Source organism: Cygnus olor, chromosome 4 (genome assembly GCF_009769625.2).
Source record: "Cygnus olor isolate bCygOlo1 chromosome 4, bCygOlo1.pri.v2, whole genome shotgun sequence".
Lineage (NCBI taxonomy): Eukaryota > Metazoa > Chordata > Aves > Anseriformes > Anatidae > Cygnus > Cygnus olor.
The window spans coordinates 47,202,777-47,230,369 of NC_049172.1; the positions used below are offsets into that span (position 1 = coordinate 47,202,777).

General features: G+C 42.8%; 1 protein-coding gene and 1 long non-coding RNA gene across 10 annotated transcripts in view; one reads left to right on the plus strand and one right to left on the minus strand.

The window, feature by feature from the left end:
• Positions 1-27,593, minus strand: part of BMP2K (BMP2 inducible kinase) — a 103,654-nt gene that overhangs the window by 44,714 nt on the left and 31,347 nt on the right. Inside the window, exon 1 of one of the 6 annotated variants that reach the window (XM_040555629.1) lies at positions 19,121-19,486. The exons of 1 other annotated variant lie outside the window; for it this stretch is intronic. In XM_040555629.1, coding sequence (XP_040411563.1) covers positions 19,121-19,307 — 187 coding nt within the window. In that variant the 5' untranslated portion in view covers positions 19,308-19,486. Of the gene's footprint in view, positions 1-45; positions 116-17,499; positions 17,842-18,851; positions 18,892-19,120; positions 19,487-27,593 lie in introns of those variants that run through there. 4 more of the 6 variants (XM_040555627.1, XM_040555631.1, XM_040555632.1 and 1 more) reach the window with 4 other exon arrangements.
• The window catches only part of LOC121069443, a 61,402-nt gene continuing 53,437 nt past the window's right edge, over positions 19,629-27,593 (plus strand). For 3 of the 4 annotated variants that reach the window (XR_005819429.1, XR_005819427.1, XR_005819426.1), the window contains exons 1-2: positions 19,671-20,243; positions 21,363-21,396. This is a non-coding gene — a long non-coding RNA (uncharacterized LOC121069443). Of the gene's footprint in view, positions 20,244-21,362; positions 21,397-27,593 lie in introns of all 4 variants that reach the window. The other variant, XR_005819428.1, reaches the window with a different exon arrangement.

A 27,593-nucleotide genomic window follows, 5' to 3' on the forward strand; every position in this document is an offset into this window, starting at 1 on the left:
TCAGGTACAGTATTTACATACAATTATTCTGTACTTTTCACTAACCTAAAATGAATGAAGTAATGTGGGAAGTAATGGACATTTTTCTCATCCGTACCATCAGGACGATTAGGCACCTAATGTCTCTAATAACTAAATATAATATTGAGTCTATAAAAAGAGAAATTCTGAACACCTAGCCCTCAGAGCTGTGAGCCCTGTGATGGGCTGTAAGGCCAGCATCACTGCCTACATTAAGGCACAGTTCCAGAACTGACTTTTTGGTCATTATGTCAAGTTGTTCTTAATGAAGCTGAAACAGCTAAAGGACAGTTTATTTCTACTTCAAAGCAAGTTTGCAAGTTCTGCTTTCAGCTTTGCATGACCTTGCCCTGCGAGATGGGCATGTGGCCCTCTCTGCAAAGCTGGATAAACAGGTTCAAGTGCAAATTATTTTCCAGTGACCAATCTACCCACACATATGCTAACCCCTTTTTAAAAACAAAAACCAAAAAAACCTGGCAGCAAAATGGCTAACCAGCCACACGATAGCATTCTTTAAAATAACAGCTCAGGCTTTCTTGCATTTCAGATAACCTAGCAAGACAAGAAAATAATTTAGGTGCATTCGTTTATGCTGTGAATTAACTACTCATGCCTTCAGCATTACCTGAGCCATCACAGTCAATCACTTGACTCCTGGACCCCTTGGTCAACATGTCTGCTCTCTAATTCTGCGGCCAGCAGTCACCTAGATATCACCAGTATCTACCAAAAGCAGGTTAACCTGACACCAGAGATGCCCTCCTTCAGAAGTTACACGCCTCCTGGAACTGCAGAGCCTTCTGAGCCCTATGAGCAAACAGGACCCATTTTAGGGGCTACCAAAATATGCAGAATATGGGGTACGACCAGTCCCCTTCCAAGCAGGGCACAAATGCCCTGCAAGCAGACTCCAAGCAATAAGAAATAAAACTTTCTTGCAAACCCATGCCAAAGGACAGCAGTAAGGCCTTGTTAAATGTTCCAAGCACACAATAAGTGTTAATAAAAAACAGATCTTCGCCAGGAAAAAAAAAATAATAATAAAAAAAATCACAGTCACCACCATCAACAACAACAAAAACAACCCGGAGCTTTATAACCTTCTGGAGGTGCAACAGACACCGAAGCCAGTGCCCAAAAAAACAGGACACAAAGCACGAAGAAAAATAAAAGGACTCCTTCTCCACAAAAGCAGCATGAAGTCATGAAAGGTCAGCTCTTAACATCCACATGCACATCTGCGTGGAACAGTGGGAAGGGCCCTTTTTTGCTATGCGTGAAGGAGCACATGGACACGCTATTTTACCAGAAATTTTGAAGCAACCCTGTCCTGTCACAGAAGAACCACGTCAAAAGCTTTTCCTCGCTGCTCAGTTTGATCCCACCCTCACCATGTTTAAAATAAACCCAGCACTTTGTTGGAGTTCAGAGAACTTCTGTGACCCTGACAGGCTGCTGCTGCCCCACGCAGGCTCCTTCTCCATCCAGCTGAATTTCTGCTCTCCCCGGGTTCTGCTGCCATGCGCATTTCACTGGCATCCGATTGGGATAACCACAGGGCACTTCTTGCAAGTATCAGGAACTCCCTCCTTCCTGCAACAAAGGAAGTCCTTCCTCTGCAGGAGCACCATCTCCTGATAGCGGACACAGAGGTAGCAGGCATGCTTTTTGGAGCGGCAGACTAAAAGCAAACACAAGAAGTACTTTAGTTTATGTAAAGAACACTATTTAGTTCTTGAAGCTAACAAAATTTATGTCTGTTTCTGAAAGAGAAACCTCTAAAACAGAACAAAACTCAAACTTTGGAAATTTTTTCTATCAGACTCCAAACACTTTGTTGAGAAGCTACATGTTAACAGAACCTTGTCCTGCAGCTTTCCGGCCTTATGAGCAATTTTTGCTGAAGAACACACTTCTTTTTTCCACAGCCTCCACAGGGCAAGGTGGCCGCTGAACCAAGTTCTGCACAGCCACTCCTGAAGCACTGCTGCACAAGCTGACGAAGGGACATCCCATCCCACAAGCTTTCCGTTCTCCAGCAATGCGATGAGAACTGCGGCGGCGGTTGGGATACACCTCAACGTGCTCTCAGACAGTAAGCTGAACATCGTCCAGCTTTCACCAGCCCTGCCCACTGCCACCACCTTCCTGACCCCACTGCAGGCCCGGAGCCAGCAGGAAGGTGTCACACAAAGGCTGTCTCACCTCGGGGGCTGCGTAGCCACCAACTGAAGTCACCTGCGCACGCTCACTTGCTGAAAGCACTGTCAAGGGGCCTACCTGGTGACTACAGGCAGTAGCAAATGACACTGTTCCTATGCATATATTTGCATATATAAATATATATATATATACACACACTTGTGTATGTATATGTGCATATATCCCTAGGAAAACATGTTCCACAAGTCTCAGTCAAAAGCACAAGGCTCTGAGACGCAGCTCCAGCTGGAAGAGCACTTGATAGATGTCGCCTGCAAGCTCAAGAGCTCAACATTCCCCAAATCAAGAGCTCAAGTAGCTCCCTCCGCTTAAAATAATCCCTTTCCTCTACACACATTTTGGAGTTCAATACTTCTCCACTTTGCACGGACACCACATTCAAAGGGACATTCTCTTGTTCCTTTTTCCACTGCCCACACAAGTTCCCTCTGTGTAATAACCTCTGAATATCACGGGTAGTTTCAACAAGAAGCGCTGCTTTCTTCAAACCACCATCTGTTCTTAGGGCAGCACTGCAAAAATAGCAGCTGTGCATTACCAAGCAAGCTGCCTGGGACAAACCCACAGGACATTCCCGTGCATCCCGCTACCAGCAGACCCACTGTGCATACCTTGTCCCTAACTGCGGTGTTAGCCCTGCCTCTGAGCCGGCACTCTCAGGTTTCATTTCTCTCACAACCAGCTACACTCCAACTTGGCAAAGAGCTTTGAGTTGAGCACCCGACAGAGTACACCTGAAGCTACTATAGTGCTCTAAGAAAGATGAAAAGAGCTCTGCTGAAGTTTTCTGCTAAAAGCTTTCTTATTCACTAATACCTCTGCACCAAATACGTCCAGGTGCTAACCCCAGAAAAATAACTTCAGGTGTTCTTACTGGAAACAGAGAAGCAGATGAAGTGACAAAGCAAAGCAAGCGTGCCAAATGTACAAAGAACTTCTACTTTTTACAACCTTTAAAAAATAAAGAGATGAACTGATATGTGCCGTCATAACCAAAACCCACAGATGCTAGTGCTTCAAACAGGTACTAGTACTTGTTTGGTTTTTTTCCTCATCACCATGCAGCAGTAAAGCCTTATGCCCAGCAAAGTTCTCATATTCACAGACTTTGACATCTCATTTATACTTTCTCTTAATGGCAAGGATCATAAAGGCTTGTTACCATGCAAAAAAATTAACCCTATGCAAATTTAAATGCTACACAACAGGCTATAGCAAAATGCCCAGAAGTCACAAAAGATCCCCTCACTGCACAACAAAGAGTAAGTAAGAAAGCAGAGAGGGTGGAATGCAGAGGAACATCAACAAGACTGGTCCCAGATAGGGATATTTTTCTTCTTTTAAATCCCAAGAAACGTTCCTATGGCACTGACCTGAGCATTTTTTCTCGTGTTGCTGACATTACTACTCAGTTAAGCATCAAAAAGCCGTAACAGTAATTTTTAGCCACCACCATTGCCTTTCACTCCTGGCCTGTAAGGACCATGAAGGATGCTTGAATCAGTCTAAAGACAAACTACAACTGTGTGGGCAAAGTTTTCTGAAATTTGAAAATCCTACCCTTTTTAAAACCTCCACTTTCTTCTCCTTCCATTAGGCAACATCCTTCTCTCAAGAAGAAACCATTTAAGCAAAACGAGTCTAAGGCAAGTGTATGTTTGCATGAGAAAGAAACTAAGACACTATTAATTGGCCTTTTAATAAGCAAGCCTCCTCAGAGCCCAGTAGATGTCATTTTTCTCATTGCAGCTGACAGTGTGATGTCTTTGTGAGAATGTCCAGGAGAGCAACCTGGAACGAGTCCTCTCCTACACAAAGGCTTCCTCCAGACATCTACTCCACCAACCTAGTACTAACCGTATTAAAATTTGCATAGTTTGATGAGGTGACACAAACTTCAGATTATTCTTTTTCTGTTTTGAACAAACCTGCTCTAGTTAGCTCGAGTCCCACAGCTCTCTGCTGGATTGTCAACTATGCCTGCTGCAGACAACTTCCCAATTTAACCACTAACGTTCAAGTTCTAGATTTAAGCACATTTTATCTGACAGCTGGCTGACTGAGATACTCCAGCTTTGATCTAGCCTACAGCAAAGGGAACAAAGCTCAGCATTCTGCATTAAAGATGATCATGCTGCTCATCCGAAACACTTCTCAGAGTATCCAGGTGACTTGCTATCTATCCACAGTCGACTGCTTTAATGCGGACACTGTTTCTGTGCTGTCATCTGACTGCCTCGGCTATTTTTCTAGAGGGGAGAAAAAAAAGAAAGAAACAGTTACCTAACGTAGATGATTTTGTAAATTATTTTAATTGAAGACAGCTACAAAAACAGAAGTACTCGCATTTCCTATAATAGTCTGTCAAGGTTAAGAAAGATGTAACCACAACAAATAACTCACTAAACTGAAGTTCAAAAAAAAAAAAAAAGGCAAGCACATGATTCATCACACAAGTAACACACCACCTTGTTCACCCGAGACAAAACGTATTTCTTAGGGCAAACCCCCTGCCCACTCTACTTCTTACTCTCATTACAAGAAATGCAAAAAAAAATCTCTCTATGCTTCAACTTTGAATTAGTCTGAGAATTAGTCACAAGCACTCTGCTCCTTTCATAATACTGTTATCACCTCCTCTTCCTGTTCACTGAAGGAAAACGAATATATTTATGCCTGTATTTAACAGATTCTCGTATTTAAGACAACAAATGCTTGCTCTTCTGTTAGTAAAGAAGAGAGCATAGAACATGACAAGACCACCAACAGTGCAGTTAATTGCTTGCGAAGATCAAAACGTTAACCTCTTTTCAGCTACAGATTCTGAAATCACACTGAAATAGAAACGGCTTGACAGTGTTAAATGGCTCCATTATCTATACCAACAGAAACTGAAAGTAGGAAATAAGGGTAAGATTTGGCAACAAGTCACGATCCATTGAGTTTCATTCATTTCAAAAGTCAGCCTTTACAGCTCTCCGGCTACTTTCAATATTATTTTCTTATTAAAACCAAAAGCAAGCTAAACATAACAAAGGTAGAAGTACTGTACAGGTGGTAGACTTGTGTTGTTTTTTTTTCCCCTTCTTACAAAAGATCAGGAGCTTTCCTCTCACAGAAAGGACACAAGTTTTTAAGTTTAAATAGACAAATCCAGTCTGCTGCCAGCACTGGTGGGGACCAGGAAAAACTTCAGTACAACGCAGAGATATCTGAGAAGGCTCAGCTATTTTATGCAGTTTTGTATACTAAGAAAGTACAACGGTTTATTTATAGGCACGTCAGTAACAAAAACAAGCCAATTTTCATCTTGGTATCTTTTAGTTCAGTGTTCATGGAACCAGCTTCCATCCAGGGAACGAGGCTATCTTCAAATGATGCAAGGATCTTCGTGCCGTTTTTACTTATGAGGTGCAGTAAAGCAACCACTCAATTTAGTCTCCTCAAACACCTTCCTGCTTTGCAAATGCACTTTTTGCACATCCCAATATACTTAAATAAGCAAATAACCCCTTTACAGAGCAGGTGAGCATTTTAAAGCAAGTTTGCACAAGCCTACAAAGTTTTGTCAAGTACTGCTGTTGAATTTCTCATCCACAGTGCACTGCATTACTCATAATTGCATCTTCTACCAGGTTTGCATTTTTAGAATCTCCCTGGCTGGTGTAAACCAGCTCTGGAATAAAAAATATAGAAGTTCAAGCAACACAATCCACGTTTCTGAAGCCAAGAAACACTTGTCACCAGTGACAGCCATTTGCAGGAGCAAGATTTTTCTTCAAGAGATAAAACTTGATGTCATCGATGCTTCCCTTTCCAAACAGTAAGCTTAAAGAACAAATATAAACCCACACAACAGAACCCTATTAAATAACCTGAACTGTGTTTTATTTCTTCAAGGTCAAGACTGTTGACTAAACATTTATATAAGGGATTATGCTAACTGTGTAATCTAGGCCATTAGAATTAATTCAATTCCCTTTCATGGTGCCAGTAAACCTCAAGTCTCTCGAACCTCAGCAGGCTAGACATATCCTGTTACTCAAGATGTAACCAAGGTGATGCCTTTAGGCAGGATGTGCTTCCTGTCCAACTACTCACAACAAGGCTTCAGAAGATCTCCAAGACATTGATTAAATAATAATAATAATCTATAACTAGCAACTGCTACCACTATAAAAACCTCTTGGAACAGCACCTGTCTCCCTGTCTCCTCCACACACGGAAAGTGTTTCCCCCATTGCTCCTGACTTGGTTTGCTCACTCAATTCAGCTCCATCTCTCATTTATTCTAAACTGAAGGCTGAGGGAGTCTGAAAAGCAGGACGAAGATATCTGTAAATATAGAGTTGACAGGAAAATGAAATTACTCCTTCTGCAACACTGCGGCTATGATCAATAGTACCCATGAATTAAACTCATTTTACAGATTGATTTCAAGTGTCATTTGCTAAGCTTTTTTAATGCACAGAAGCGTTGGTTTAAATTGATTTGAATTCCAAAATAATAAACAAGCATTTGAGTAAACTACAGATACCAAATGCTTAAATTAGTGGGTACGGATACATTACTTATCTAGCGCACAACCATCCTCACTCTTTGGGAACTAAGTTCCATTTTCATACCTAATGTTTTAACACCCAATTAAAAACCCTTCTCCAACAAGCTCATGTTCGGTCTGTAGCTTGTCTTTCTTTTTCCTTGAAACCACTACTTTAACTGTGATTTTAACATGCAGGTGGAGAAAAACAGGGCAGAATAAGTCAGAGAATGGATCTGTAACCACACGTGAGCAGCTCACCCCCTCAATATCACAGAGCTATTGTGCCACAGAAACGAGGCGAAGCACAAGGCGCAGGGCTCCAGCAGCATGGCTTGATCTGCGGCACGTGGACATGCGCCACCGCTGGCTGCAACAGAAACAAAGGAGTCACTAGGCCGTGCAGAGATCAACTAAGCAATTCAGGATGCTACAAGCATTTCAGACTAAGGCAGATGTCATATGATGACTCCGGTTTACTGTTTTTTCCTATGGCATCGTAAGTACACTAAACCAGCACAATGAAATCCAGACCTCCTTGCTGCTAGGAGGGGTCTATGTACAGCCTCGCACCCATTTTACATCTCAGTCTAACCACCACTGCACTCATTGACCATCCTTCATCCATAAGCACGATCAGACTAACCAGATGAAATATTAAGAACACCTGATACAAATATTTAAATCTATCAGTATTAGGATTTTTCATCATCTCTTCTGTAGTTGCCTGTCAACAGCAGCATGCGTTTCAGCTCTCAGCATGCCACGGCAGTGGACACAGACATCTTTGGATTATGAGGACAGGGGACCAACAAAGTTCCTTGACAGCACACTGCCTGGGATTCGGGATGCTTACGCAAGGAAATGCAATACTGAGGTACTTTAGGTAACGGTTTTCCTTGTCACCTGCACAGGGCAGGCAGTTCTTCAAGCTCTATCCGGTACGTGCTGTGTATCTTCGAACACCCCAATCTGTGTACAAAACATCTCGTTATTGAGACTGCTATCTGAAGTCTTTTACACCACTTTTATGCTTGGGGTTCCTTCTGCAACAATACTTCCAAACCCCATGCCATGACATTTGATGATTTAGAAAGAGGCACTGAAACTCCCAGATAGTAGGAGCAGCTGCATCGTTTTAAACCGTCTATGCTACAATGACTGAGTTCTGATTACCAGAGACAAAATTATCAAAAGCTTTTAACATCTCTCATTTACCTCCTGTGTTTCAAGGGGCAGTCAGTCAACAGCAGTAACTCTGAACAAGGCAGTTATTCATTAAACAGCCCAGCCTGGAAGCTTGCATGCTTTGGGTTAGTTCCTAAAGATGGAAACTCTATGACCAATCCACTGTCTACACCCAAACATGTCCTTCAACATAATTTCCTCTTACAAATGCAGCTATATAATCCAGTGTCAGTTTAACAGCACAGTAAGTGAAAACGAGGGAGTAAATCAGACTGATGGAGACAAACTGGGCACATCTGAAGAAAGCACTAAGCTTTTGGGAAGGTAATACTTCAAATTTAAACCAAGATTCGTGGACCTTCACCAAATCAGATGCAACACAAGTGGTTTTGTTTTGTTGAGCTTTTGTATGGTTATTTGGGTTTTGTTTGTTGGTTTTTACAACTGCCATAATAATATAAATTTTTCTGCCTTCTGAGGTTTAAGGAACCTCTGGATGTCTCATTCAGAGAAAAATTAATGATCTCCCTGCTGTGTCATGAATTCTTATGAAGCCAAGCGACAGCTCATCTAAACTGAACTGAAGGTCTCTTCTACAGACACAGACTAAGCTACTGAGCCATATAAAGACGACAGGGCTCCAGAGGATGAAATTAGTTGTTTTTTTTTTTTTTTTTTTTTTAAGAAAGCTTGATTTTCTACATATCATGCACAGAACAGGTCCCATGTCCAGCACAGACATGATGAACATCATTCACACTTCCTATTTTCGTCTCACGCAACACAAGTTACATTCAAGTGAGGCCCTTACACATTTGTGTCACTGAGATAATTAAGTGCCTTATATTCTTTAATGATCTATTTTTACTGTGAGACACAAAGTTCAGAACCACAACACTAAGAAATGGCCTTCCCCTGTGTTTACATCACCGCAATCCAAATGAGCACTTGGCTCTGTCCAAACTCTCAAATAGCACAGGCCAACCCTGTGTGCATTTAGCAGTTACATTAAGACTAGATCCAAGTTTTGTCTGTCCATAGCTTGTCTCTCCAAAGAAACACATTTAATATAGTGTCATGCAAGTCCTTCAGTAATTATCCAAAAACTAAAGAAGTGGTTTAGCAACGGTCTTTCTAAATAATGTCACATGCAGTTTTTCAACCTAAAGGAATTGCAAAAACATAAGAACTTGCCTTATTTATCATTGACTTCTAGAACTATTCTTTCTATAATGAAATGCAGCAAAATGCTGCAAGAATGGTTCATTAGACAAGATTCACAGACAGAAATCACAGTCCAAACAACAAGTAAAAACAACAAGAAAAGGTAAAATGAGTCAGTACAAGAATCAAACCAAGAATCAGACCAACCCTGTAAGTACGCCTCTCTTCAAGACTTGCGTATTAAAGTTTCAAGGCAGCACATGAACAAATCCATCCATTAAAGAAAGTAATCTGCAAGTTTAGGAGGAAGACCAACATGTGTATCATTTGGAATAAAAGCTCCTGAAGTCCTAGAACATCACAATTGCCTTCGTCATTCTGTATACAGCACTCAAGGTGTATTAACAACGTGTTACAGAAGCAATGAGAAAGAACCCCTCACGGAGCTGGGAAGTTCCAAACTCTGCCCTCAGCTCTTGTACAGACTTGTTTTCACCCCTGGGCAAATCTCTCCATCTTCTTTTGTTTCCCCATCTGCAGGATGATGGCTTTCAATAAGGGGATGTGATGTTCTTCAGATCAATACCAGCTTTGGCACCTCAGAAAGAGCCAGAAGGTTTTGACTCTCATATGATTCTACATAATCATTTCTTCAGTATTTTCACCATTTGCATCAGGAGTAGCAGTGCAGACAGAACAAGAATCAAGGCTAAAACAGCTAGTTTTCCAGCCATATCTAGGAGTAAAAAATAACCAACCTAGAGAACTGCGAGCAAGGAAAGCATCAGAGGAGAGGAAGGGAAAGGTTCCCACCTTCATAACCAGCAGACAAACACTTGGGAGACTGAAATCCATTCACAAGACAATCAGGAAAGCAGGAGATGAGGAATTCATCCTCCTTCCTTGTCAGCAGCTAGACAATGATGATGAGAAAAAACAGAACCTAGACCTTCAAGAGAACAGGGGTCTCACATTCACTGCATAACTTCTTAGGCCGGAGAGGAAAATCCAGGACAAATACACATCTACTGCAGCAGAAAAGCAGGCTAGAGAGGACCCGAACTGTTGTTTAGTATCACTGGGATATGGAAACCAGCCTCAGACTTCCAGCTTACGGTACTGGAAAAGGGCAAGTATTCCAAATATTTCAGGAAGCAGCTGTTCTTCTACTACATCAACAGCTTCTAAGCTAAACCTATAAAAACACCTGAGAAGAAACCTCCATTCCAAAACAGATGTCAGCATTTTCTGAGGAAAAAAACAGCATCCTAAGCAAACCAGTTAAGATGAGGTGACTGACCCAGCCTACCACCCTGGTGAGTCCCCATTGCAAAATCAATTTTGTTTCCTAGATCCACCTGCAATCTGACACACTTGCACTTGGTATTTTGGCAGGCGCAACGCATTCATAGTGTCAGTTAGCACTGCTTACAAACTGCAGCTCTTTCCGCTATGGTAGCCTACTTACCTAGAGTATTATGGAGGCAGAATAGAGCTACAAGAAAATAAATATAGCCTAAGGTTAAGAAATTAAACAGTTTCAAGAACAAGGACTTAAAAACAATGCTTGTAGAACAAGAGACAAGAAATACTACCTAAATGATTTTATCAAGCCTTGTTCCTGTCAGCCCAAAGTGTAATTAATTTAGCAGAAAACGAGACATTCACCTGACATCCATGTTTGCACACATTCACAGCTAAAACAAATAAACATCTACAGCTAGAAAGATATCAGAGTCCACACCATTAACATCTGTATATATTAAAGCATGTTCACGTTCTTCATGCTAAAGGAAAGGGAGACCCACTGAGCTGCTAGGCAGAGACCAAGTCCCATCTCTGGCATTTACTTCTGTTCTCCACACACAGGAAAACTGTACAAATACCTCCCTATGGGTAACATACTAGCTAATGACTGACTGTTCTGATATTACAGCGACAAAAACCTGTGACAGAAATAAACATACCCTTCCCAAAATCACTAGTTTGGGGTTAACACCCATCCGAAAACTAATTCTACTTTTATTAGCTAGCAAAGTTTTCATTTTCGATGTTGACATACAAAATACTGACATCTAAAACAAACAAACAAAACCTTCAGGTGAATCAACAAAAAATGCACACCCAAAATAAGACCATGCTCAGATTCTTTTAAAGCCAGGCCAAGTCTTTAATGGATAAAGCTAATATATCCTCTATTACTGCATGCTGCTTTACCCTTTAAGGGTGTGCAGGAGTTTAGTAGCAAAAATCAAAACCTGCACATTATGACTACTGCAACATTAACACGTTTTATCAAAACGCACACGCCGGGTAAGAAGCAATTAGAAGGCACACGCGTTTGATCTCTCTTGTCAAAGTCTGGCAAAGGAAAGACAGCTTGAGACTGTGCATCGTATTAACACGATGCTGCTCCAAACCAAGTTGCTCTTCCTGTACAACAATCTGACTCTTGGCCGCTCTCCCAACAACTGAGCTCAGAACTACCAGATTCCAAAGGACTTGCTCAGTATTTAACTGCTTCTGGGCCCCCAGAAGTTAAACTGATAACGTCCTTCAAAAAGAAAAGGGAAGAATTATTTGCCGTCAATACAGGCATAACACTGCATGTCTATATACAGCGCAATGCCTGAATGAGTATCGTTAAGGGATTCAAAGACCAGTAACTTGACAACGAGAAGAGTGTTAGACCACGTGTTGGTGAATGCTGAACTGGCTCTGAGCTGCACAACAGATCCCTTTGTCAGGCTACACGTTTCTTAACCTGTTGTGCAAATTTCTGCATCTCTGTACAAGAGGCACGTGACAGCTCTGGGGGGCAGACAAGCCACAGCAGGGTCCGAACGCTGCGAATGCACGGCTCTTCTCCTGCAGTACCAAACAAGTTCAGTCAGTACACTAGCTACCTGACAATGTGACCAAAGCTCAAGTTAAAGCATTACTTTGTGCACTATGTTACATGAAACAGTATTTTTACCTGCACGTCGATGCAAGACAAGGATCGCAACCAACATCCAAACTAATTCCTGGTTTGGCCTCTCTTACTACAGAGAATACAGCTACAAACTGTAAAAGGCAAAACAATGCTCTTGTTTCAGATTATCTGCCTGCAGTAGGCTTGAAAAGACTAAAGAGAAATCCCAAGCACTAAAGCACAGCTTCCCAATCTTTCATTAGAGATCAAAACCTCACTCAGCATCTCACCACCTGCTACACTTGAAATACGGCAGCCATGCTTGTTATTGGGACTGTGTCAGAGCTCTGTACATGTTTTTTTCTATGCTCTCAGCAAAAATTCATCGGAACCTTTCAAGTCTTCATACTGCTTTTCCCCCCTTTATACCTTCTGAACTTCTGAACAAACCATTTCTGCTACTCAAATATTAGCAAAGCATAACTGTGTTTGAGACAGAATGAGTAACAGGTATGACCTTTAAGATGATGTGTGAACATAGATTCAGTGATATTATACTCTGAAAAGTCGACGTGACCGATCCCAACTCCAACTCCACAAGTTAGATTATGAGCTGGAAGGCTGTCTGGAAATATATCTGAACAACTGAACTGGATTCCTACGGAAAATAAAATAGTAGTTACTGCAAGGAGTGGCAATTCACAAGCTACACAAACACTGAGCAAATGAAGAAAACCAGTAATTACAGTTTCAGCTTGCAGCATATGAGATTGCCATGTCACATAGTCATGAGAGAAGTGACACTGCCCCAGCTGCCTTCACAACACCTGCCACACAAATCATCTTCCACGCTGCAGAATCTGGATCTCAGAGTCAAGAATCTGGTCCACACTGCCTTTAATCACTTTCAAGCACTCCAGTTAACAGATTCAGTGCAAGGGCACTTCTCCTGTTTGCCTCTTCAGAAGAAACAACAACAAACAAGCCAAATCTTCCCAAGAGTGAAGGCAGTGCTTGCTATACATCAGGACACTTAAGAATTTACAGCAACTTCCTGAATTGCACATGCCCAACATCTTACTATAAAAACCTAAAAAATCAGAGTAAGTGAAATAGGGCTTGACAAAACAGGAGGGCGAGAGAAACTATGCACATCAGGAAGTTTGTCTATTCAGACTGCCAATTGAAGTGCTATTGCTAATACACATAAGACAGATAAACTTTAAAGACGTTCCTAATTTGGGAAACAATTTTGAAGAACTTAGAATGCCTCCTTTCTGGGCATTAAGCAATTCAAACTTCACCACCATTGCGATGCCAGTCAAGTCTTAAGATTCCCCCTTCTTCCTTAGACAACTATTTGGGGAAAAAAAAATAAAAAACACTCCAATAAAAGACATTTGCAGTAAAAAAAAAAAAAAAAAAAGAACAGCTTGACAACCTACAGCTACATAGCCCATGACCTCACAGAGCAGGACATGGACTCCCCGATCAAGCTGCTAGTTTTCTTAGGACTCGACCTGGAAAATATAAAAATAAAAGACCAACTAAATAACCTATGCCATCAAGTACTTGCAAGAACCACATGTTCAGTTTAAGCAGAACGGTTCAGCTTGCATGGTCATTCCTTCAGGAGTTTATCAGTAATGACTCCAAGAGATTGCAGCATGAGAAGGATTATATAAGAAAGGAGAACGAGTTTCCAGTATTATGGAGGGATACTTGAGCTTTTCACTTGTCCTCTCTATTTAGAGATGCCTCTTCAGAGAAATCAATGCTTTAACCATCATATTAAATAACTGAAGCAAACACTCTGTGTAATACAAACACTTACTCATTTGAGATGCTTTTTCCCCAGCCTCTCTGGTCCCAGATATAAAGTCACTCAGAAAAACAAAAGCTCCCTATGAGATAGCACTCACAGGCACTCCGAAAGCACAAAAATACAGCTCCACACTCACCGTTTTACCACCCAGAAAAACAAAAAACAGAGTAACTGCTTCTCCTCTTCTTCCCACATATCGTAAGGCAAAGGAAATACAGAAAGTTACAGCAGAAGAGCGGCGATACAGCACGTTCAACTTCTCCTGCCCAAAGGATCAAGGCATATAAAAGCTGGAGGGCAGCCTACCGCTCTTCCCAAACACCACAATGATGCCCACCACTTCCCCACCAGCCTGGGTACCTCTGGAACCAGCTGCACGTGCCATTGCCTACTTTCTTCTACCTCAGTCACTAATTTTTCTGCTTCTAGCAGGGCTTCTAGCTTAACGAACAAGGAGAGGCCGTTCCTGCTGCTTTGGTGGAATACTTCCAAACGGACAAATGCTTCATGCCTAAAGGAAAAACGGGCTACTGCCTGACATTAAGTTACCCCATTTCTCTGTTGGGCTAAATATAGCTTAATTAAGAAATCGGAAAGAGTCCACATATGCTATTAATTGTCCTGGACAGTAGGAGAACCACCAGCCTGAAAAAGACATTGAAACTGTGGTGCTTGAAATACCAGTTCAAGACACATGAGACACTAAATGACAGTTTATTAGCTACACTACAGAAAGAAAAAAAAAAAAAAGCTAAACAAGTTTTTTTGTTGTTCTTCCTTTTTTTTTTTAAAGAAAAATTGCACATCTCATGATTGCACTAATCAATTCTAGATAAGAAATACAATGGAAGCAGGATGGCAAGCATCTTTCTATGCCAATAAAAGAGCTTTCAAACTATGCCAGCCAGCACTGTTCAGGACTACAGGTTGGGACTCTACTGCACATCACAGGTACAGCCTTGGGCACCTCATTACCCCATGGACCCCCTCTCCCCCCCCCCCTTTTTTTTTTTTAATTTTTATTTTTTAACACCCAAAAGTAACTTTGCTTGCTTTATCTGCACTCAGTAAAAACACACCAACATATTGAATTTCCACACACTTACCATGCCTACCTTCGCCTGCTAACTCTAATGGAACAAAGACAAGCTCAAACCTGGAATAGGCTTTATTTACTCAGTGTAAACACCTCTAACACCTACCAAGAAATCGAGACAATACCAGAACTGAACTGTAGTTTAAAAATACCTTCCAGTGCCAACACTCACAGTCTCCAGGAAAATTAGTTTCACGCAGTTCAATAATAAATTTCTGTTTAAGTCAATGCAAACAATGAAGTAGATTTACCCTTGTGTAAAGCCACAACTTCACCTCCTCCTTCCATAAACTAAAAATACTTTGGCAAGTGTACGGGCTTCATGTGGCAAGGTTTTGGTGGTGGTGAGGGGCCACGGGGGTGTCTTCTGTGAGCAGAGCCCAGCAGCTGCCTCTTGTCAGACCAGAGCCAGCTCCAGCCGGCTCCAAAGGGGACCCGCTGCTGGCCAGAGCGACGCTGGCTAGGCCTCTGGGAGAGCAGATTGAATAAAGGGGAAAAATAAAACTGCTGTGCCACAGCAGCTGGGAGAGAGGAGTGGGAAATGCGAAAGAAGCAGCCCTGCTGACACCAAGGCCAGCGCAGAGGAGCTCCAGGCATGGAGCAGAAGTTCCCCTGAGGCCTGTGGAGAGGCCCCTGGTGGAGCAGGGGGTCTGGGGGGAGCTGCCGCACATGGGGGACCCTTGCTGGAGCAGTTTGCTCCTGGGGGATGGACCCCATGTTGCAGTTCCTGAAGAGCTGCTGCCTGTGGGCAGCCCCCCCAGGCTCAGTTCGGGAAGGATGGCACCCGTGGGAGGGACCCCACGTGGGGCAGCGGCAGAGAGGGACCGTGAGGGAGCAGCGGAGAGGTCTTCCTGACCACGGAGAACTGACCGCAGCCCCCCTTCCCCTGCACAGCTCGGGGGGAGGAGGTGGAAGACGGTGGATGGGAGGTGTTTTTAGTTTGCTTTTAGTCCTCACTGCTCTAGCCTGCTAGCGACCGGCAGTAAATTACGTTAATCTCCCTATGCTGAGTCTCTTTTGCCCGTGACAGTAATTGCTGAGCGATCTCCCTGTCCTTATCTCAACCCTTGAGTCCTTTCCATCGTATTTTCTCCCCTTTCCCTTTGAGGAAGGGGAGTGCAAGCGCAGTTGTGGCAGAGTTGGGCTGCCCAGCAGCTTATTGCTTGTTGTTACTTTCCTTTTCACTCTTCACAATATTAACTGTTTTGCATTTGATATTTGAGATGGATTTAAAAGGACATTTCATAATTTTCACGTCCAGTCTGCTGCAATTACTGAGCTAGAAAGCCTTTTTCAGTATTAGAGCTACCACAACTAACTTTAGTGTCCCCAGGACATCATCCGTAACTTCAGAGAGACAGACTTCTCCATATTTGCGTCAGATTTAATTTTCCAAACTTCTGCTTCACTGCACAAACCCTCGTACAACAAAAAAGATATAAAGAAGGCCTTCGCTCTGCCTGGGTCCATCATTCTTCACAGTTCCACCGTCCCCTTGCTGCTTCTGTCTCATCCTTTCAAATGGATAGATAGCAACTCATTTTGTCCGTCAAAGCTTAACCCAAATGTACTGTTTTTCCTCATCTCTGAGTAACAAACCTCAGAAACAAACACCCCCATCCAACAACATACTGAGCCTCGGGTTATGAAAGATAAGGAACCCATCAAAAACAGCTTTGTTTAACACAGAAAAAACAATCTAAGAGCCTTCTAACCACAGCACTTCAACCTTTATACCTACTTTACTACCCAAGTTTACAGGTGCTTTAGATAGTACTACGCACATTATATATGCAAAAGCATTATGTTATAACGTTACGTAGCTTTGCCTTTAAAACACTGCAATAAAATGATACTGTCAAAGGCTAGAGAAGTGTTTCAAGGGCAGCATCCGTATCAACACAGGAAATCTACCAAAGATTCATTAGCGCAGCCTAACGATGAATGTAGTTATGACTTGAGCCTTTTGGCATCGCTGCTGCAACTCGCTCTAGTTATAGGAACCCTTCGGCACTTGCAAAGCCAAGACCCAGCTTTCTAAGACAATTCAGATGTAAAATTTAGAAGGGGGGGGGGGAACACTTTGAACCTGACAGGCATATGCTATTAATCCTAACAGCTAGTAAAAAAAGCCTGTCAATGCCATACCACTGCTAACAGAGCCTTACCCATCTGTTTCTGAAACAGGCTAGTTGTTAAGTTGGTTACATTCATTAACTTATAACCAGCTTCTTGTTACACAACCTAAAACTCCACTCTGAGCCTCTTAAAGTAACTTGTAAATGGTATTTCATTACCACTGAATAACTGGAGCTACCTGGCAAGGCTAAGAAGCTCAGTAAAACCGGGTTTCAGCAGAATAAAACCAACACTTTATACGCACAGGGATTAGGAAAAAAAAAAGTCATTGCTCCCTCCCCTCAAGGCGGGGGGGATTATAAAGCAGGGAACTTATAAAGAGTGTTAATTCTTAATACTAGATGTTAATATTACCTGTACAACGCCACTAACAAATGAGCACTTACTATTAATCGTTACCCCATCGAGGGAAAACCAGCCTGTCAGGAAGTAATTCCTAGACACAAGGAAACTTCTCCATCCACCAGCTATTGTGACAGGTTGGGAGTAGCAGAGCCGGACCACAGCTTTGTCATGGGCACCTCCTCAGCAGGCGCACCCCTGCTCCACACACACGCAGTTAACCCAGCCCCTCCCCGGCCACCACATGGGATGCAGCAGCTCCCTCACTTCTGCCCTGCTTCCTTAACCTTGTCCGTAGGCCACCTGCTATCTCATTCTCTTCTAAAGCCTTCTGGGGTCCTCCCTACTGCCAAATAGCTCTGGCATTGGCTTTGAAGACTTTTCTCTAGATGCAACAGATTTACGCTGTCCCGACTCTTATCGCTTCTAGTCCTAGTCATCTGCACTTAAGGCATCACATGAAAGCTGTAAAAAAAAAACTTGCTATTTCTGTCTATTAAGAAAGAAAGCAAATTTGCACAACACTCAACTACTTAAATACATACTCCCCCTGCCCCTGTGCCTGTTAAGGGCTATGAATTTGTCACTGCAATCTACAGGAATAAAAAAATAGGAATCTACAACTCTTCAAACAGCGTTTTACAAGAAAAGTTTTAGTAAGACGGTGAGCTGAACAAAGCACTGTGCTATTTTTCTGGTTTCCATGTGCCTCCTGAATTTGTTCAGGAGCTCATTTCCTTTTTTTTTTTTTTTTCTTCTTTTTAAGCCTCTGCGCTGTAAGCAGCCCTGTGTACAGGAAGGACTTTCTGTCAGGCTGCGGTGACTCCAAGGGAGCTCCCAGCAAGGATCCCTCTCATCTTTTTGGGCAACCACGGCCATAGCTGGCCAAGCCTTAACCTCATTTTTGTAAATCAGGTACAGAACACTGTATTTATTCTAAGCGTTAAACGCCAATTCCGCTGTACTAAAACTTTCTCAAGACGGCAGTGAAAACCTACCTACCGCCACCACGTTTTCTATTTTCGATACTCACGCTATCAACACGCAGTTGTTAAAACCGCATCCTTGAGACACCGATGGCAGCATCCCCAGCACCCCGGGCAGTGGGGCTGCAGACCCCATCACCTCCCCAGCGCCTGGGACCAGCCTGGTGCCTGCTGCCCTGGGACGCGAGCCGTGGGGCCCGCAGCACCTACAGCCACCAGCACTGTGGCAGGACCCACGCGTGGCCGTGAAGGCGAGTTGGGTGGCGGGAGCACAGCTGGCTGCCACCACCCCAGCCCTGCCCGGGACCAGCGAGGGCAGCGCCAGCACCCGCAGCACGGCGAGGCCAGCGGTGCTCACGCCACGAGCTGCTGATGCTGCCAGCTGATGCGTGACCCTGCTAAAAACCTACCGTGCTCCACTAGCGAGGGTTTCATTATTATTATTAATCATCATTATTATTATTATTTTGTCTCTTTCGGGGCTGCCAAACGCCCACCGCAGGCTTCCGCCACCCCAAACCCAGCACAGCCCCAGGGGCTGCACGCCGCCCCTAAACGAGCACCGGGACGGGGGGGGGGCAAACCCGCCCCTTGCCGGCCTGCGCACCGGGCAAGCCCCAGGGTCCCGGCACCGCCACCGGCTCCCCAACCCCCCCGCCGCCCCCCCCTCCGCCGTTACCCTCGGCCAGCAGCTCCTCGGCGGTGACCTGGTAGCGCCCCACGGCGAACACCTTGCCCAAGGCGGCCCCGCTGCCCCCGCCGCCGCCGCCCGCCGAGCCGCCGCCCGCCGCCCCGCCGCCGCCGCCGCCGCCACCACCGCCTCCGCCGCCGCCCTCCGCCTTGGGCATGCGGGAGAACTTCTTCATGGCGAGCGGGGCCGGGAGCCCCCGGGAGGCGCGGAGCGGAGCGGCCGGTGCCCAGCGGCTGCGGCAGGGGGGCGGCCCCGCCTCACATGCCGCCCCCGCCCCGCTGCGGGAGGAGGGAGGGAGGGAGGGAGGCGGCAGGGGGGAGGCGGCAGGGGGCGGGCGCGGCCCCGCGGGGACCGGGACGGGACCGGGAGGGGGGGGCGAGGGGAGCTCTCCCGCGAGCGCCGCCAGCAGCCGCCCCGCCGGTGCGCGGCGCCACCGCGCATGCGCCGCACCCCCCCCTTCTCCCGACCCCTCCCTCCTCCGGCGGCCGGCCGGAAGTGAGGTGCGCAGCCTGCCCGCGGTGGGCACGTGCGGCGGGGAGGGGGGGTGGACGTTCCGCGCTCGCTGTCTCGCGCCGGCCGTTAACGGTCCCCACGGCCCGTGAGGTGATTGCGTTCCCTCCCCCCCACCCGCTCTCGCCCGAGGAACTGCGGGGGGAAAAAGCGGCTCGGAGCGCCCTGCCGAGGGCACCGCTTGGCTGCCCACCCTCCCCGGGCTGTGTGCTGCTGCCCGTGAGGGAAATAAGTGGAAAAAAAAAATTGGAACAATAAGGGTAAAATCCCCGTGTTGGGTCTCCACCAACAGCGAGGTGCAGTAATTGCCAGAAAACAGTGAAAAGGTGGATCCAGATAGGAAAAGGGGAGCTGTCAGTTTCCTGCTGTGACATGCACGGTCCTTGGTCATCTTCCCTACAGACATTGATGCGGGAAAGTTGGGAAGTTAGCAGCTCAAGCAGCCTTTCACCAGTGAAGCTCTCCAAAAAGTTGTACTTTTAGAACAAACAAACAAAAAAGCACACCAAACAGTTTCGGTACCAGAAACAGACTGTCTCCCAAGTGTGGCAACTCGGTTGCAAAGACTGCAGAGCCCCCTCAGCGCATTGTTGGCTATAAGGTATGTTATCACCACTATGCTACTACGTGTCATGTATGGCAATTTAAGTCAATATTTGTCACAGTTCCCTAAAGACCAGTACATGGGAAACACCCTACGTTTCCAAATAACTCATCACAAATTTCCAGTTCAAATTCAGACTGAAACCAAATTTCAAGTTCTCTGAAATGGCAAAGCACATCCCCTTTTCCTACTAAAACAGTGATTCTACTCATCCAAAATAAGAACCAAACAAGATCAAATGAGAGCAAAACAACAGTCAAATAAGAGTAATTAAAAGGGTAACTTTGTAACAAGCCTGTTTTCCTTTGGTAGTCCCCCTGGGCAAATGCTAATGAGGTATTCCTGCATCTTTTTTTCATGTAGAGACTGAAATCATGCAATAAAAACAAACTTGATATGGGACCTCACATCCGTCTCTCATATGAATGAATGAAGCCACATTTTTGGCATCTATAATGGGAATTTAAAAACGCAGCCTTTCTCAGTGAACATCGAGGTTTTTGGATGAACTTCAATTGTAGCCATCGGTTCTATAAAACCTCTTTGAGAAGCCAGAAGCTTAAAATCTTTGGGAAAATATTTCAGTAATCAAATTAGTTTTGCCTTAATCACATTGCCGTACACCAGGCTGGTAACAAAATGAGAGTATTTCTCTATCGAAGTGACAACTTGTCATACCATGAAAGTACAGACAGAGCTATTCGCATTAGTAGCCCCCTTCCTTCAGTCATTCCCATCCTTTCGATAATTAGAGATCAATTTTTCAGCAGCACGTACAGACTCTAATTCACAATTTTCCTTAGATGTAAAAGGTATTTTGACTGTAGATGAAAGAAACTGAGTACTGTGAGGAGAATGGCATGATGATCAGCATTTTGTTAATGAGGACGTTCTTACAGTGATATATGCCTGTGCTCCTTAGAAATACGCTTTTAATTGTCTTGGAAAAAAAATGTATTTGAAAAAAATCAGAGCTGGGTTTAAAGCACTTAAGTGTAATGCTAGTGATGAATACAACTTTGCTTGTCCTCAAGTAAAAGTAACGTATTTTCTAACAGGTGCTCTGATAGGGTAGGATTGTCTTTTGGGTTAACCAGTTACTTTTTATTTGTTTAGGAGGTCCCCAGCACCAAGATTTGCTCTTTTTAAGGTAAGAGATTAAATTATTGCTTGAGTTATTTATAGGCTGGACAAATGACCACAGTCATTATGCAGGGATTAGTGTTACTAAGCTCTGTCTTCACATACTAGAGGATGTAGAGGTCAACTACTTAGGCATAGCTGGCAAATAAGCCTATCGCTATTGCACGCGGAGTTGTGGTGATTAACGCATGGATGGCCACAGAAGTGACTGGTCTCTTGTGAGTAATCTCAAAGAGCCATAGCACAGATAACTTCTGATGTTCCACGGCCTGCTTAAAGGGAAACTTGGCACTCAAGTGGTCTTTTTCTATAAAGCACCAGCTTGCTGTGAAGAGGTTTCATGCCAAGGATTACCTTTTATTAAGGTTAAGTCAGTGGAAGTGAATAATAAAAATTATATTGACTTGTCACTTTTAAAAAACAGGCCCGATCCTCCAATTTGGTAAACAAGTGATGATTTTGAACATGCGAACAGGTTCTCTGACTTTAATTCCTCACCTGAGCAGAATTGCCTTTTGTTATTTCCAGAAGCTATATAAATTTCAAGAAAGGAAGAGAAAAACCTTTCATGAAATCTTTCACTCAGAGTACGAAACCCAAAGTAAACTTTGCCCTCGCTGTTTGAAACCTCCTATTTGTTTCAGGGACAGTTCACTCTTCCACATTTGGAAGGAGTGCCTTAAAACCAACCTGTGTAGTGCAACAGCTTGACACACTGACAGTATGACAAACCCTTTGCCCTAATTCAAAAAAGAAAAAAAAAAACAATTTAAAACATTCAAGGTATATACTAGCAGAGTTAATTTCTGGATAGAAGGCAAAATAGTAAGCGGTCTGAAGAAAAATCCAGGGGCAACAAACAGAAAATCAGAAATAGGAATCCTCAAGTGAGAAAAGATCAACTAAAGAGGTAGATATGAGGGGGAGGATCTTAGTGCTGAGGCTGGATCACAGCCAGGATATCAATTATCATTGTTTTTAAAAGTTTGGTGGTTTGGTGTTTTTTTTTTCTATATAATGGTTCTTTATTAAACCTTTAAGTCTATGAATCATGAAATCATAGGAAATACTCAGGCTCAAATATTAGGCTTTCATTATCAAAAAACAAAGAACAATAAAAGTAAGTTTCTGCTTTTCATGTGTGGAATTGATAGTAAACTTTCACTACATAAAAACAGGAAAGAAAACAAGTCCCAGTCAAATGATGTGTATGTCTTTCTCAATGTTGTCAATATCAGTAGGTCTTGCTTTTTTTTTTTTTTTTTTTTGACTGGGGTCTAAAATACAGATGCTTTCTAATTTTTTTTTCAGTAATGGTGTAATGGCACGTTAATAACAGAATGTCAACTATTCTACCTATTGCCTTTATTCAGCTCAAAATATTGACCTTCCAACTTCTCTCAGTTATTTCCACAAAAGCAAACCTCATGTTTTTGTTCTGCCTTTTTTTTTTTTTTTTTAAATACAACAGAAACTGTATTCTCTGAGTCGAGGTGAGTCATAGCATGTCTCAGGTAATATATCCATGGCTATCTTTCAGAGTGCTTGAAATCCGGGTCCTGCTCCTGACTCTTGTCTGTTAGACAGCCTTAAGTACACTGCTTCACCTCAATATAAAAAAAATCCCATCAATAAGATTAGGATAACTATTATTTACTCTGTTGCAAAATGCTTTGAAGATTTATGGGTTAAAGCACTAGCTGAGAACTGCTTGAAAGTGAAACATCAGATATGGTATACATGCTAATATCAAGCTTAGAGTTTAAGAAGCGATGATTTAATCCTCTTTCAACTGTTGAATGGGTCAAACGCTTTTCACCTTCATTCATATTTCTTACACCTCTCTCTGTACACCTCTCCCTACTCTCAACTCTTTCCTCTGTGCAATACATAAATTTGTTTTAACTCACTCTCTCGAGAATCAAAGAGCTTCCTGTAAAAATGTCAAATGTCCCTTAATGTAGTTAAGGAAAAAGACAAATGGAAACATTTCTTTGTGTAAATGTTTCTTTGGAAACCTCCTGCTGTTTCTGGACAAGCTCTTTAAATGTTAATTACCCAAGATGAATAGTAGAAACTGAAGAAAATTCTAGAAATTTATTCTTTTTTTATGAAAACTACAAAGAAATCACTGATTTATTCTTCACTTTCATTTGAAACACCTGGGTCCACATCTTTGCAATATAAGTGCCCAACTGTTCAGTCATTACTGCAGTATTTTTTTTTCCCCTCTTATTCAGGCATATGAGGGTTGTTTTATTTTGTACGATTTTAGTCTCAGCAAAGCACCACCAGAGAGGTTCTCCTAACAAGCGCTTGATTCTTACACACACACACACCTATCTCCTCCTTGTTGCATATCTATTATCCTTCTGGTCTTGTGGGAGCCCTGAGAAACATTTTGCACAGAAGTAGCTATACAATCTTCCCGTCTTAATAAATACCATTTCTCAGTTTCAAACTGCTGACCCTGATGCAATCTGTTTTAGAGACAGTTACTAAAACAGGACAGAAAGGTTAACATGAGCTAAAAGCACAACTGGTTTGGCTTTGGGTTTGCATTTTTTCTAGGACCAAGTCATGTCCCACCTACACATCTGAGGCAGAAGCAGTAGCGAGAAGCTTAACATTTGTTTACTTGTAGGTACAACATAAAAACTTTGGTATGACGTTGACTTGGAAATAAATGAGAGAATCAAATCGCTTGCTGCAGTGGGAAAACATGCAAGCTCTAGAGTAAGTGCCTTGTCTCAAGTCTCAATTTTTCAAGACAGGAGAAGCTCTACAGGCATTATGTTGAGCTGGTGACTAGAGGCATATTTTCCTGTTTCAGTCTATCATCTGTCCTAATCAGGAACTGAACAAAAAGGAGTTGTAGAAAAGAAACAAGTTACTGATTGCTCACATTTAAATGGAAACAAACTGAGGAGAAAGCAAGTACAGATCTTCTACGAGGTAAAATTGCCAAGTTCAGCTTTGGTCACATCTGGTGCAACACTCGCTGTCAGCAAGGTCAAGAGTTACTGAATGCAATGCGAGATTTGGTCACTTGTAATATATTTGGACCAAATAAAATACACATCACTTGCTGATGCGACAACCCTTGGTTGTTTCAAAACATCAAGAGAAAGCAAGGAAAACAAAGACTCAAGTAGAAATCCTAGAGGAAGGGGTATGATGAGGTTATAATGGGCTCAGCATTACTTGCATCTTGACCTGGTTAATTATCTCACATTAATAATAGTCTGTTTCCTTTCTGGAAAAGAATGGCCTTCTACATGTTTCCTGATACTCAGGATCCTGGAGGCTGACTCCTGCTTTGTTGGAGAAGAGAACATTTCTGCTCACTTTCTGCATTCTTCGGTGCATAGTTAACCTTTTGTACATAAACTTGTCCCCAGCCCATCCATAGGTTACTTTCTTTCATTCTCATTTCCAAGAAAAAACAGATAATATCCATCCTTCCTTTAACATCTTACTTTTGCAATCTTCAAGATAAAGACCAAGTTTCTCTTATATGCATCCAGTGTGTTTTATGCAACCTTGCAGCGGTAAGAAGTCTTGGGAAAAGCTACAGCCCTTGAGGTGTGAAAAACTCCCTTTTTACCCTACTTGCAGATAGAGGTTTTGCTTTTCTGTTTGTTCTGTGAGGCGTTCAATGCACTTTTATGCCACATGTATTTTTCACAAAGTAGAGAACTGCAGAGATAACACTGGTCATTATGCTAAAAATGTTTCGTTACTGAGTCGTGTCAACTTCAAGTTAGGAAAAAAATCCTTGGAACTCAGAGCCCAGGAAGGAAGAACTCAGGATGTGAATCTAAGGAATAGAGGAATACAGGAGACCCTATGACTTCTGAAAGGCACGGTATTAGAGAGTAAGCAGTGAAATATTCTCATGCAGTAGAATGATGAGCAGCTTAGTAAGGAAGTGATCTTAACATCTGATACGGAAATGTTTTAAAGGATTACATAAATGTGAAACAACTCATGTTAAGGCTACCATTGCCTGTTTGACTGAACTGAGGCACTGCAGTAACCTCCCCTGGAATGGATTTTATTTGAGATTACTTTTAATTGCCTGCATAGCAGAAGAGTGTACACTTCCAGACTGTCCGGATCGCTCAATACTTGCAAGGAGCTGCAGGTCATCTGGAGGGGAGAAATCAGAATCAGAGAGCTCTTGAGAAATGGAGAAATGGTCTGAAAATACCCAGATAAAATTCAATAATTTCAAATACATTAAGTACACAAAGAAAGAATTAAGTACAAAATTAGAGGATCTGACAAAGTGACAAAGAAGCAAAAAGGGTCTGAGGGCTACAGCAGCTCAGTTGGAACAGATATTAGCAACAGATAAACAAAGGAAGTGTTCAGTTCAGCATATATTAAAAGAAATTACATCTGTAAGACACCAAGGTGATCAGTCTGCTAAGGCCTCATCTGAGGTACCACATCCCATTTTGGGTACTATGCTTTAAGACATTTTACTTTAGAGTTCAGAGAAATGCAGTAGGTAAGATACATTCATAAAAGATGACCTCTGAGGAAAGGTTAAACGAGTCATATCCTTATGCAAAAGTAAAGGACAGTTAATTTTCCAAGATGAAAATGCTGAAGTTGATCAACTTGTCTTTATATTTACTACTAGGAAGACAAAAAGAGTTCAAAAAGAGTTGTCTTAGAATCCTGGAATGGTTTGAGGTGGAAGAGCCCTTAAAGCTCACCCAGTTCCAACCCCCCTGCCATGGGCAGGGACCCCTCCCACCTGACCAGGCTGCCCAAAGCCCATCCAGCCTGGCCTTAAATACACCCAGGAATGCGGCAGCCACAGCTTCTGTGGGCAACTTTAGTAAAAATAAAACTAAAAATAAACAGTGGCAAAGGCTTCCTTTTTAAAAGGATAGGGGAAACAATAGGAGATAAATCCAAACATAGTACACCTATTAAAAAAAGTTGTTGGACTTAAAGCTTAAATGTTATTTATTTCTTAAAGGGAAATAGCTGTCAGTTCAGAACAGGTTAAACTCAAGTTGCTCCTTAATTCATAGTGTTAGAGACCTAAATAGATTCTTCTCAGCTATGTAGTTCTACGTATTCTTGCATTCAGGACAAGGAAACATTAGCTTTATCCAATCTGTTGTGGTGCCTGACAAAAACATGGCAACTTAAGAACCAGTGGTTCCAGGCTGCAATGCACCAGCTGCTTTCATTTATTCTTGTGTTCCTCTATTCCTATTTGGAGTGGCCTGCAGATTTTGACTTCTCTGTATTAATTGAGAAAGCTACTCAAATTTTTGTTTGACTTCAAGCATTATAGGTTGGCTTTCCAAGAAACATGAAAAACAGAGCTTTAGCAGTAGAAGGGAAAATGAGTTGTATGACAAATAAAACATAGGCCCATAAATAACAATTCGTGACAGAATGTGTTTGGAGGGAGAGTCTGTGAGCTCAGCTGAGCAAAAGCATAAAAATGTGTTTCAAGTTCACTTTTTAAGCTGGCTAGCAACTTGAAAGATGATTGAAACAATCTGACTCACTTTCAGGATATACATTCTTTTCAGGGCATGCATTGGTTTTCCAATGCCAATAAAATGGTGTAATCCATTAAAAAAATCCCTTCTGCATTTTTCCTTCATTTTTTACCCTGCTCAAAATAGCAAAAAAAAATCTCTGTAGGATCTTGGCCCCTCACTTATTTCCAGTCTTTTATTAGTCTTTAGGAAATAACTACACCTAGTCATTACTGTTTAATTGGAGTGTCACTGAATAATAGTACTGCTTTTAATCTTTACAAAGCACAGTGAATTAAGACTTGCAGCGTCCTTGAGAGGAGATGAGTAAAAGCAATCTAACGAGCCATGAACAAAGACCAGGCACTGCCTACATAAACAGTTACTGCTGACAAGAGTAGAAAGAAACAAGAAGCCACAAGCACTCTAGATTTCAGCTACTGGAGTTTGGCTCTCCAGCATCAAGTGATTCATCACTCATGAATGATTCCTAATCACCTCCAGACCCTCAAGCAGATCAAGCTCAAACACTTCCAGTCTGCACCAAGTCAAGACCAAGTCTGCACCAAGACCAGGTCAAACACTTCCAGTCTGGATTTATTTTTGTCCCTTAAATCTTACAGGCAAACTTATCTAAAGCTACTTTGAATTGTAAGAGTTTGTGTTCTCACTATTCCAAACCTCCTGCATC